The 12,847-nt window shown below is 36.4% G+C and overlaps 1 protein-coding gene across 2 annotated transcripts in view; it reads left to right on the top strand.

The window, feature by feature from the left end:
• The window catches only part of LOC106055552 (mucin-17-like), a 45,516-nt gene extending 32,695 nt beyond the window's left edge, over positions 1-12,821 (top strand). The window contains exons 7-18 of one of the 2 annotated variants that reach the window (XR_008775544.1): positions 88-223; positions 1,150-1,431; positions 1,845-2,140; positions 2,741-2,833; positions 3,261-3,316; positions 3,433-3,543; positions 3,703-3,851; positions 4,296-6,042; positions 6,591-7,348; positions 7,928-8,035; positions 8,179-10,105; positions 10,156-12,821. Coding sequence is in view for 1 of the 2 variants with exons in the window: in XM_056015115.1 (XP_055871090.1) it covers positions 88-223; positions 1,150-1,431; positions 1,845-2,140; positions 2,741-2,833; positions 3,261-3,316; positions 3,433-3,543; positions 3,703-3,851; positions 4,296-6,042; positions 6,591-7,348; positions 7,928-8,035; positions 8,179-9,798 (5,356 nt within the window). In the remaining variant the exon portion in view is untranslated. Of the gene's footprint in view, positions 1-87; positions 224-1,149; positions 1,432-1,844; positions 2,141-2,740; positions 2,834-3,260; positions 3,317-3,432; positions 3,544-3,702; positions 3,852-4,295; positions 6,043-6,590; positions 7,349-7,927; positions 8,036-8,178 lie in introns of both variants that reach the window. The other variant, XM_056015115.1, reaches the window with a different exon arrangement.
• Positions 12,822-12,847: the final 26 nt, after the last annotated feature.

Genomic DNA, 12,847 nt, shown 5'->3' with positions numbered 1-12,847 from the left:
TAACATTTGAGAACCACTGATGTTGATTCTAGCAAATGTAGATAGTAAAATGATGTCATAATCTGCATTGCATTGTCTTGACTGTAGGAGTGCTAACAACCCAGTGTATGCCCAGTGCTCTATGACTCCTAGCAATGGAGGCAATCAAACACACAGCTCTTACTGGACATACCAGAGGAAGAAAATGGGAGTGGTCAAGAAGGAACTGTTGGGGTCTGTCAAGGTGAGAGGCCTGAACTGTTTAGCCATTGTGATATCATTTTGCCTAATATTGAATAGTATTAAAATTCTTTTTCAAGTTAATAGATTCTAGAATCTGATCCAGGAAAAGATTTTAAAAAATATAAAAATAAACCAGATTAGAAAAAAAATTTTTCTCTTAAAATCCTCAAGCAATGTTCAAAAAGAAAGTTCATTTTACTATACCAAATATTGTTTTTCAAAATTGTTAAAAACAAGCATATTTGTTAAAGTAGATTTCTTTTAAAATGTATAGTTTTCATTATAGTATGAAATGTGTTTAAAGAAACATAAAAAGGATTAACTATCGATTAAACCATTCTATAAAGTTTATTATCAATATGAATCTACACCATTTACATCTTCATAAATATATATGATATGAGGACAGGTAAACTAATCCAAAGATTGCTAAGTGTGTTTACTTGATGAGTTCTTTGTGAGATACTCTTTTAGGCTCAGTTTTACTTCCCTACTGCAATAGTTTCCATAATCTGAAGCATATTTCAAATAATCAAACATACTTTTTTCAATCCCATAAAAACAGTGATCCTAAAATATTTTCTCATTTTTTTCTAGACATTATTACTAGTATTTAGACAGACTTTTCCTTCAAAGCAGATATCCATAAAATACAATCAAAATTTAATTTCTACATTATATGCATTCATTTTTCTTTCCTGGGTTTGTTGATCTTTAGGAACACACTCATTTTTTGTTGTATTACCAATCACTATTTGGATCTACATATAAAGATTAAAATGATTTTGATTGCCTATAGTTTAAAATTTATTTTGAGAATAAAAAGCTCTTTTATGATAAAAACTTATTCAATACACTGTAGCTAGTTAATCTAAAAAAAAAAGTGTTCTTTTGAAGTAGTTGACCTTGTTGACTTGATTTCTATAGAGTGAAGACGCTAAGAAGGGTGACCTTGGCTCCTCTAAAGAAAGCAAAAGACATAAACTGCGACTCTCCAAGGGTGGCTTCAAGAGCAATGAGTCCTACGAATACATACGTGGGCGTGGTTGGGGCAAATACATATGTGAGATATGTGGGATACGGTGCAAGAAGCCGAGCATGTTGAAGAAGCACCTTCGTACCCACACAGATGTCAGGCCTTACCATTGTCAACATTGTCACTTCTCATTCAAGACTAAAGGCAACCTTACCAAACATATGAAATCAAAGGTAAGAAGTGCTTCCTATGTAAAATAATGTCTCTTTCCTGTCTCTTGGCTACAAGTTTACAGCTCTAGTATTATAGTGTTTTTTTTATAACAACAAAAGATTTATTTACTTGTTTTTTTTTGTTTTTTTTTTAATCAATGAAATGTTTTCCCCCTTCCCTATCCCTCCCCCTCATTGTATTATCATTGTATTATATGAACATTATTTTAGAATCAACCTGAAATCTCCCAATAATAACTTAGTGATTGGGAAATAACTAAATTTGTTTTTTGAACAAAGTTTGACTATCTGAAGGCTTCAGCGTGTCCAAGAATTTAAATAAAGTACTATTTGACTACTAAATAGATACAACTATGTATTTGAGTTTAGTTTGTGCTTATGTTCCATACAATGAATTCTTTGCTTCACAACAGTCTCATTCCAAGAAGTGCTCTGAGCTTGGCATCAGTCCCATTCCTACATCTGTGGATGACTCTCAGATTGACTCTGTGGCTTTGGCCGAACAATGTCGCATCTCCAGGGAAGCCCGTATCCACGACTCCACTGAGGGGGCAAACGTTTCTGGAGATGATGAAGATGAGGATGATGGGGACAGTGATGAGGATGATGAGGATGAAGAGGAGGATGAGGGAGTGTCCAGGGAGGACACAGAAGACCATTCCTTTGACCAGGAGAGGTCAGGCTTATGGTCCCCACGTGTTTTGAAAAGGTAAATGAAACTTTTTAAAATGTCATTTGTTGTGATTCAGTATTGAGCTACTTGATTTTCAAATGTTACCGAATACTCAAGAAGGCTATTTATGTACCAACAAAGGCTCATAGTGAAACAATCTGTTTTCCTTGTTGTGCCAAGTCCTTAGCGCCAAGTCCATATCTCTATTATTTTTTTTTTAAACCAAATCCCTTGTCACTTCTCTAAAACTGTCCTCTCATCAGTTTCTGTCCTTTGCACAACTATTTTGGTTCTAGATCATCATCTCAAGAAATAACCTGACCTCTCATCCTCATAGCCGTACAAAATGGGCTCCCTGTGAATAGCTGGTAGATCCTTTGAAGTAGGTTGGATTGTTTGTATTGATTGTTCCATGCAATGTTGTTGGCTTCTAAAGTTTTAATGTATCTGTAAAACAATATTTTTTGTTTTAAACCAAGGATGTCATTTGGAAAGCAAAGGAAGATAATCCAACCTCATCAACCTTTCTCATTTTGTAGCATTAACTTTTTGTTTGTTTGAAACAATGTGTCTCCCTTTGGCATTGCTACAATTTCTGCATTTAATTAAACCCCCCAAAAAATGTTTCTATTTCAGACAATCATCTGTTGATGAGGCATCTCCAGTATTTTCATTTGTACAAGGTCAAAAGTCAAGGCCATCTTGTGGACCCACTGGATCTAAATCAAAGCAAGTAGAAGTCTGACTACATTTTTTTTTTTATTCAAAGAGCCTCACAGCTGATTTGTTCTCAATAGCAATTATTTAATGGCTCAGTGGTTGTGTTGTAATTGCAATTGCAACATGCAGCTGTTCCCTGCCATCCTGCAAGAGGCTGGGACTAGGACATTATAATTTCTGAAGGGATGTCCAAAACCTAGAAGTCAGCTAATTTCAGGCCTACCTTGAATAAGAATTGAGATGTAATACAAGATCATCAGATTGCATAGACTGAAGACTTAAACTTCTTGTAGTGTTACAATTGTATTTTTTAAATTTCATATTTTATTCCCAATTATATTCACTAATTTTAATTACACGAATAGACCAAACACCATGCAGCTAAAAAAAAGACTTAATACACCTATTTTACAAATATTTTAATATATTTGAACAGGAGTAGAGAACTCTCTGAATCTTCTTCAGTTCAGTCATCAATGGATCATCATCAGAGTGAGTATTGACGTCAGAGGAATGTACTTCTGTACTGTCTTTGGTTTCTTAAAAGAAAAAAATCTCATAAGCAATAAACATTTTGGTTACAGTTCTTTCTCTTTCTCTCTTGTCAGACTTCTACCCTCACAATATTGACACTGAGATAGCAAGAAGTCTTTTAGATCTCTCCCAGCCACGTCGCTCCGAGTCAAAGGAAATAGTTGATGAGGAAGCCAGGAGCCACGGTTTGTTCCTTTCTATTTGTTCATTTCAGTGGTTCAGCAATTTTTATTGCAATAATTTTTATGTCATTTTTATTTAAAATATGCCTACTTTCAGTTAGGTTAATTTTGTTTGCTCTGATTCTCTACTTAATCAACTGAACTAAAACAAATCCTCCTCAGCTCTAAGTCACCTGCAGACGCTCATTGCGCAGCTGATGTCACAGAAGAAGCCTCTTTCTGGTCTCAACCTGGATGCAGAGCAAATGTTGGCACCAGATTCTGGTAGACTTCTACTGAATCAAAGCCTGCTTCAACCGGATGATTCGCAGGTAGGCCCTTACTTGAGGAAAAAGAAGCATTAAAAACAAAAAATTATCAACTTTTTGCTCAAATAATGAATGAAACTATGACAATTATCAACAGTTATCTACACATTTCTATCAAGAGCTTAAATATATATAAATATATATTTATATTAATTAAATACTGAACTATAATGTACACATAGAAAAACAAAATCTAATAAATTACTTAGACACAAAGATAGAGGCACATTTCTTATTCCATATGCTGATTAACATGATTGACACATGAAATCCTTAGGATGTAATTATCTTCTCTTTTGAAGTAACATCTGTATAAGATAAGATAAGAAGATATTTTCTTACAAATGTTGTTGGAAATAAAAAAAAACAACTATATTTTAAAAATATGTATGTATGTAAATTTGTGTTTTTATATTATCATTAAGTTTGATTTTTTTTCCGTTTCAGCCTTTAAAGAATCAGTTATTGTTGACTCAGTTATCTACCAGTTCTGAACAAGAAGATAAACAAGCTAGTCAATTGAAGAAATCTGATGTTGTCGCCCCTCTTAAGTTAGGTGCCCATGGTACTGATGAGAGGGAGGTATCTGAAGTGGGACATCAGCCTCAAGGTCATAACATTATGGGAGAGCTGTTTGTCACTACAGATGACAGAAGCAGGTCCAATGAAGGCTCTGCCCCTGTGTCTCGAAGCAATTCTCTGCAGACATCATCATCGCCTTCTTTCCCATTGCGTCCCAATCAACTTTCCTTGTTAAAATCACCAACGAAACTGCAGCACACCAATCTCCCAAGCCCCTCTCTGGTCTCCTTTCTGCCAGCATATGCCCAGAAAGGAAGAATGTCTCACACTGCTGACCAAGGTCCAATAATTGGTCAGTTTGTGAGAAAAGATCACCACACTATCAGTACATCCAATGTTGCCCTTACACCCAATCTAGTTCTAGCTGGTCAGTCTCAGCCTTTCCACTTCAACATCCCTTTCCCTGGACACGGATCAGGAAGTTTTTCTGACAGTGATATGTGTACTCCGTCTCCATCAGTCACAGCGACCAAACCTTTTACGCACACCATTCCAATAGTCACAATCACTGACACCACCAAGGAAACTAATAGTCCTAGTGTTGAGTACCCAGTTGTCAGTAGCGCTGCTCAAAGTCTGCAAGCATCAACAACCTTAGTATCGACCCAAGTCAGCACTAGTAAAGCTTCTCATGTCAAATCATCGCCTGTCTCAGTCTCATCTATATCTACCTTGTATGGCACCACTGTCGTCAAGTCATCATCAATTCGTCCTACTCTAGAAACCCAGGGCCGGTCCAGCTCAGAAAGTGCTACTGTATCTCCAAAGCTTCGAGGAGGGGCTATACAATCCCTCATTCGAGAAACTGCCTTGCCCATACTGCTTGTGACTGGAAGTGAAGATTCTAAAGACCATGCGGAAAAGTCTGACAGGCCCAAAGCCAGCACACTTGGCCAACTTAGTGAAACACCAGTTAAGCGTTCCCGCCATCTGAGTTTTGGGAAATCCCGCTGCCTACGCCGCCAAAGATCCCTTGCTGATGACACAGCATTTCCCTCAATGGACCAGGATTCCGTGTTTGAATCGTCCAGGAACACACTGGAAACAGCAATAGATGTCACTATGTCTGAGAGGAAAGAAGAAAAAGATGGAGGGTCTGTCACAGGCGCTGAAGTTGATAGAAAGACTGAAACTTTGCCAGAAACCAAGCCAGAGGAATTGAAAAAAGATCTTGACAAAACAGTAGAAGAAAAAAATAAATGCCAGTCCTGTACATTTTGCTCTGAGACTTTTCATTCAGCAGAAGATTTCAATGTTCACCTGAGGTCCAGAAAACATATTGGAATTTTAGAATCTAATGGCATGCTGCCATCTGGAACATTTGAAAAGCTACAACAGAGTGAAAAGCTTTCAATTGAAGAGAAAATCTCTAGAACTGACAACGAAGTTAAGATTTTAACTGACCAAGAAAATAAAGAAGAGTTAGTCTCTGAGGTCATGGAACCACTGGCCATCACAACCATCCAAGCAGTAAATAGTGAAATTTCCAAAACTACCGAAGTGCCATCTCATATTGTCCAGGATAACCAGGAAATGAAAACAGAGTTGTCCAGTGAAGCTCCTCTATTGAGAAGGGCTTATAGTCTACAAGAGGAATTCTTACCAACAACAGGTGACAATCTAGAAATTTTAAGTGTATAAGTCTTTGTCATTTTCCCTAATAGAATTTGAATAGAATAGAATTCAGGATTTTTAGGGTGCCGCTGAGTTCACACATCTCTATTGGGTACCTGACATTAGTTGGGGAAAAGTAAAGACGGTTGGTCGTTGTACTGGCCGCATGACACCCTCGTTAACCGTGGGCCACAAAAACAGATTACTTTTACATCATCTGCCCTAAACATCACAAGGTCTGAAAGGGGAATTTTATTTTACTTTACATCAAGGAGAAGTGATGATTAGACAATGTTTAAGAATGTTCAGATTTGAAAATGTTGGTCATATAATGATATTTTTGTATGTTAAAAACATTTTTGTTTTCTCATTCTCACAAGCTAAGTGATCCGTAATTTAGGAGAAAATGTTGATAGCAACCAAAGCTTCTATAGATTCCAACTTAGAATGAAAAAAAATTAAATGTGATTTACTTTTTGTGGGTTTGTACCTCAAGTTGGCTTCTTATAAAATATTTGTTTTTTTAATGTGAATTTTTTGTTTTAGGTTTACTTTCATCGCAGTTAAGAGGTCAAAGGCCATTGTATAAACGGAAAATTTCCCATACAGCTGTCACAGAGAGTGCTACAGTACTGATAACTCCACATCTTAATGAAAGTCTGAGACAGTCATTGGTCAAACGCGCCAGGTTTGGGCTAAGTGCATCAAAGGAGATGGACAAAGAGACAGGTCTTGTCAATAATGAACAGACTCAGTGCGACACAGTGTCACCAGTCTTCCAAGCCACGTCCACAATGTCCACCTCAGTGACCACTCATACGCCTTCCATTGTGTTGTCAAGTGTATCATGTACTTTGACACCAACTGTGTCATCAGTAATGACATCAGCTGTGATGTCTCTTGTAACTTTGCCATCAGTTATGACCTCAAGTGTCCGATCTGTTATGACACCTAGAGTATCACCAGTACCAATATTACCATCTCCTTTTACATCAACAGTCCCATCCAGTACAGCAGCTGGCCTCCCCAGGATGACTGGGATGACTGCCATGACACCTGATGGCAGTATTCTTGTCACAGCCAATCCTTTTACTATAACCAAGTCCATCTCACACTCCTCCAGTCCAATTGTCAAGTCAGCTACATTATCAACATCGTCTGCTCCTTTGACCTCTGGGGAGCTACAAGATGGCAACACCCCCAAGCAGTCAGTTATGTCATACTCCTCTAGTATAGTAGATGGCTCCATGCAGTACCACTGTGCTCTCTGTGACCTTACTTTTAATAGCACACAACTGCTGAAGGTAAGATGGTGTTCCTATTAAAATAGATATTGCAACTCTCTATGTGTCTGGGTTTTTTTTTTTTTTTTTTTTTGACTTTCTGCTTAAGTCAAATTAAGTGACAATGATACTTAAGGGTTTTAGTTTATCTTGGTTTTATTTATTCCCCCTTTTAAGTTTATCTTGAACTGAAGCTTTTCTGTTTGTCTGTGGTTAAAATGGTGACAATAAATGAAACTTAGAAAATGAAATTGACAGCAATGTGACCAAGTTAAGTTTTCCTGATATGAAAAAAGTTAAATTGGAATTTCTTTGTAAAAAAAAAATGTTTTTGTTCTGATTAGTTTTTCCCTTTCCTGATACACAGAGTTAGTCCATTCTTCTAAACATTTGATATGACAACATATTATAAATGAGACAAACATTACTGTTCTTGCAATAACTGCCTCAATGTATTTTGCCTTAAAAATGTTTTTAAACTAAATTCTTTTTAATTCTACTTATTGATTAAATTTGTATCAATTCTTTCACTTTCTGTTTGTTAATGTCTTTATTTATTTTATTCTTCCTTTCATTGCTGGGTATTAATTTCATCCTCAGAATCATCTTGTGAGTCATGCTGATATACGCCCCTATGTGTGTGAATTCTGTGATGCTGGTTTTACCAACATTCAATCTTTAAGGACACACTTATTAACACACACCCAGGTCAATATTGCAATTATATGTTTGATTAATGTTTAGGTCTGTAAGATAATCATTCTTTAAACAAAATTTCTTCAATATTTAAATTTATGTTCATTTGTAAAATGTTGAGAGGACTTAATTCTCTGTATTTGTTTGGCCAACAGGACCGCCCTTACATCTGTGGTAATTGTGGAGACACCTTTGCCCTCCAGGGAGATCTTCTGATCCACTTCTCTAGCCACTCATCCACAAGTATTCGCAAACACCAGAACATGGCTCAAGATATAAAGACAACGCTCCAGTCTGTCAGCTTGGCCCCACATCTGGACACCAGCATTGGTCCCGCTGTCTTCTTTGTGAATCAACAAAATCCACCAATATCCAACACAGGTGGCACAGTGATGCAGAAGGTGGCTAATACAGGATATTATCCAGGAATTTCAGGTCTACAAGAGTCAAGTCCCAAAAAAGAATTTGAGGGTGACAGACAATTAGTCAACGCTAACATGTCTGATGTAGTAAGAAATACAAAAAACAGTCTATCTCCGGATGTTTCTAAGCTTTCTACTAGTCAATCATCTCCGCAACAACTTCAAGTAGATAGTGAGACAGTTGTAAGAGGCAGACCACAATCTCTTCCCAGTGTTTACATGTCTGAGCAGGTTAACAATATGAAAACCAGCTACTCGCCTGATGTATCTAAACTAACTAGTGACACCTACATGTCGTCAGGTTTCAGAGAATCAAGTCCAAAACTGGAATATGAAAGTCTTAGTGAATCCCTTGTAAATGAAACAAGTCGATCATCCCCAAGACATCCCTCTACAAATTACCTTCAGCCTGTAAGGGAGACAAAGAGTCTTGAAATGATGGAGACGGATTTCAAAGAAGAAATTGTCAGTGCCTCAGAGTCTTCTTCAGACAACAGACTTTCTGTTGGGGATGTTGCGGCTGCTAAAGAAGGCAATGTTGAGATGGCTCATATGGTTGTTGATCACAGTTTATCAACACAAGTATCACCGAGCAAAGGTCAGCAGCAGGAAACCCAGCAAAAAAATGTTGAAGTACCAAATTTGTATCATAACCAGACCTCTCATATTTTTCACCACCAAACTTTTGCCCAGAATCAGATGCAGGTGTCCCAGGCCACACATCCGCAGGTGTCGCAGGCCACACATCAACAGGTGTCGCAGGCCACACATCAGCTATCACAACCTTCTCATTCAGAGCATTATCTGCATCAACATTCCCAGCAAGTCATGTTCCATCAGCCTCATAGCAATCAGAGGCAAGCAATGCAGCAGACAGACCCACAACAGCTTCAGCATTCACAGTATGTAATGCTGGATGACCAAAATTACACCATGCACAGCACACAAGAACACAATGTCAGTTCAGCTGGCAGTTCTGGGGGTTCCACGTATGACATGAGCCATGTCAACTCTCAGCACATGGATCCATGTTGGGGCCAGGACTCTGGTCAGTTAGAGATGTCCAATCAGTTTAGCACACCTACCTATCAGTCACTTGGTCAAGAAAGTACCGGAGACCTTCAGTCCAACTTTGGACAAAGTGTGGAGATGTATGGCTCTCAATTTGACCAACAAACATATCCTTATCCGCCTGAGCCCATTCATCCAGGGGACATAGATGAAAGCATTGAATGTAACAATCAATATGAAGATCAAAACAACCAAGGTTATAGAAACAATGATGAGAATCAAAGTCAGCATCCAGAAACCGAAGCTAATCTATTACCTCAGACTTATTTAGAACTCTCATAGTCCTTTCTTTCACAGTCAAATAGGCCCTGGCCTAAGGAAACATTTTCAATGTTATTCCAGAATATTTGTGTATCCTATATACATTAAAGATGGCTGCTTGGTCATGTGGTATGTGCTTTGGATAGTCCCAAGTTTGAACCTTGACTGCTGCCGTCCCCTGCTATTCTGCAGAAGGTTTGGGCTAGGATATAATCTTCATTTCTTAAGGAATGTTTGAAACCTATATAAGATATAGTACAAACCTAACGAGTACAAACCTAACGCTAATGACAGTGAGACATAAGAGGTCCAAAGAGTCAAGGTTCAGGTCTCTGTGGCCAAATGTTAACAAGAGAGGTCCAAAGAGTCAAGGTTCAGGTCTCTGTGGCCAACTGTTAACAAGAGAGGGTCATTGGCCCTATAAGGTTTACCATTAGAGCTGCCTTAGGCTTCAGGAAGTTCATGAACACCAAGGAACATTTACCCAAATGTTAGATTTGAATTTGATTTCCAACTAAATCTCCCTATAGTTACCCTCTGACCACTCTGTGCCATAGAAATAGTAGTGGAGTACTGGTAAGATCCATTGCTCCAAGCCTTCATACTACATGTATGACAAGACATCAGCTCATTTGTTTTTTTCCCCAGCAAATGGGATGTAAATTATGTCACACAACTCCAGCACTCATTGCTTGTATTCAAATCACTTGTTCAGATTTAAAACATCTGTTTAACAGATGGTGTAGTATTTTCGTTGTATATAGTTTATGCCTGGACAAATGAGCTAAGAGGTTGGAAGATATAGGAGAGAAACTGTGATCAAATTTTAGTTTAGTGAACTATGAATGTTTTTATTTTTGTACATATGTACAATTTGTATACATTCTACTGTAGAGAGAGGAATATTTATCTGTGTATTATTTTGTGATTTGTTATAAACCTGATTGTTTTACACAGAAACCTGGTGTGACTTTTCTCTCTCTGTATATAAATATATAGGCTTATATATGGTTGCATTTGAAAATGTTGGTTACAATGTGAAATTCTTTCATAACAAAAAATGAATCCAGTTCTGCAATATTTCTACTTTCTATTCTTTAGGCTCTGCTCTGAGATATTATTGATACCTGACAAAATGGAAAGAAAATGATGGAAAGAAAATGATGATAAATATTTGTAAAATCTTTTAAACAATTTTCAGTTGCCTTGGAAACCAGTGAGGCAAAGCCGAAATTCATTTCATGTGTTTAACTGTCAAAATATATTTTGTATATAAAGATAATTGTTGCGTTGTGTGTGCCTCATTGACAGACAAAAATAAGATGGCTTTTAGTATTTCTTTTAAACATTTAGATTTCAGACTTAGAAGACAGTGCCCAAAATGTTATTGAACATTCATTTATTAAACTCTTGAATGAATGCGGAAATACATGAAGACATATAGTCTGTTGAAGGTAAAGATTTTCTAGTTCTCTACCCAAATTTAAATTTATTGATTTTTAGACTTTAAAAAAAAAATTATAACCATCAAACTCGAGTTTTCCCAGTGTGGCCAAGGTGCTAGTAATTGTTTTCCCAATGATATACAGCAACTGTCAAATTTCTAGGAAAATCATTAGAGCCATTTTCGAGATTTGTGTTCATGAACTTGAATATAGGTCAGGTACATTAAAAAAGTTTTCTCTAATTAAGAGTAAAAAACAAACTTTTTTAAACCAAAAAAAAAAAAATTAATATTTACATTGTATGTGGAAAAAAAAAGGAAGAAAATGATGTGGTCTCATAGATTTCAGTTTGTCTTTCAACTTAGTGTCTGTACATTGTTCACAATTACTGACATTGTAATAATGAAACAATACAATGTTCTACTAATAGAGAGATATTAAGAAACATAATGTATATATATATACCTTTATATATGTGGTTACAAAGTGGGTTGGTAAGTGGCAAAAATGGGTATTGTAGGATTTTGAGTAATTTCTGGTAGATTACTGAAGGCCTGCAGTCAAGGTACTACTCATCAAGAATTAAATCATTGATTTTTATGCCATTGCCTGTATAGTGCTTCTATTCACCTTCCTTAAGCTCTACATTGCCATGATAGTCACTTGTTGCAACAGCTTGCTATCTTATCTTATATACAGACGTTACTTTAAAAAAAGAAGATAATTACTCTTATAAGTCTTTTATCCCCACAGGTTTCTTGTTTTTCTAAACTTAAAAAATAAATAATTCTATTTCAATCATATGATTGTAAACATTCAAATTGATTCTTGAACATTTCCCCATGAAATTTTAAACTGCATTTCTTGTCTTTGTGATTGGTCAATTGGTTTGCTGCCAGTTATCATGTACTTAAATGTTTGGACAGTGATTCTCAACTTTGTGTGCTAAGGCCACTTTACCACAGCATACTTTAGTGATTCTACAGTAATTTAGTCATTTTTGAACAGCCAATTCCTAGACTTCAACCATTTCAATGTCATTACAGTAAGACTGGTCATTTTATGAAATAGTAAATGTTCCATTTTTACAAACTATTTTGTGAATACTTACATCCTGCTTGGTATCAAACGTTTAACAGTGTCAGAATATAATGGCTAAATTGATGGACCATAATAAATATTGCTATAAAATTTATAAATTGACCCAGTTGATTCCTGTTTATTGAAGAAATGAAAACTATACATGTACTTAACATTTGTGGGTATATTGTACTAATGAGATGTATAAATACAAGACTTGCAGTCTCTACTAGAAGGATACATTGAGACAGTAGTCCTTATCAGAATGTTGTTATTATCTTATTTTGGTATTGTTTCATGAGAGAGACCACCAGAATTGGTGACTGTGATGATTTGATGGCCTGCTCTATTGTATTAGAATAGGTCTACATTTATGTGCATAAACTTGTGATGATGATTGTCTGCTCATGTTCAAAATGACAACAAAACTGGTGGTTATGATGATGTCATTATTTGCTGTTTTAGTTACTTTTTGCAGTTTTGCTACAATGGAATCAAAATAAAATTGAATGAAAATTTTTTTTTTGTTGGCAAAAATATCCATA

Source organism: Biomphalaria glabrata, chromosome 17, assembly GCF_947242115.1.
Source record: "Biomphalaria glabrata chromosome 17, xgBioGlab47.1, whole genome shotgun sequence".
NCBI lineage: Eukaryota > Metazoa > Mollusca > Gastropoda > Planorbidae > Biomphalaria > Biomphalaria glabrata.
Note: the sequence above shows the minus strand (reverse complement) of the source record. Positions and strands in the feature narration are given on the sequence as shown.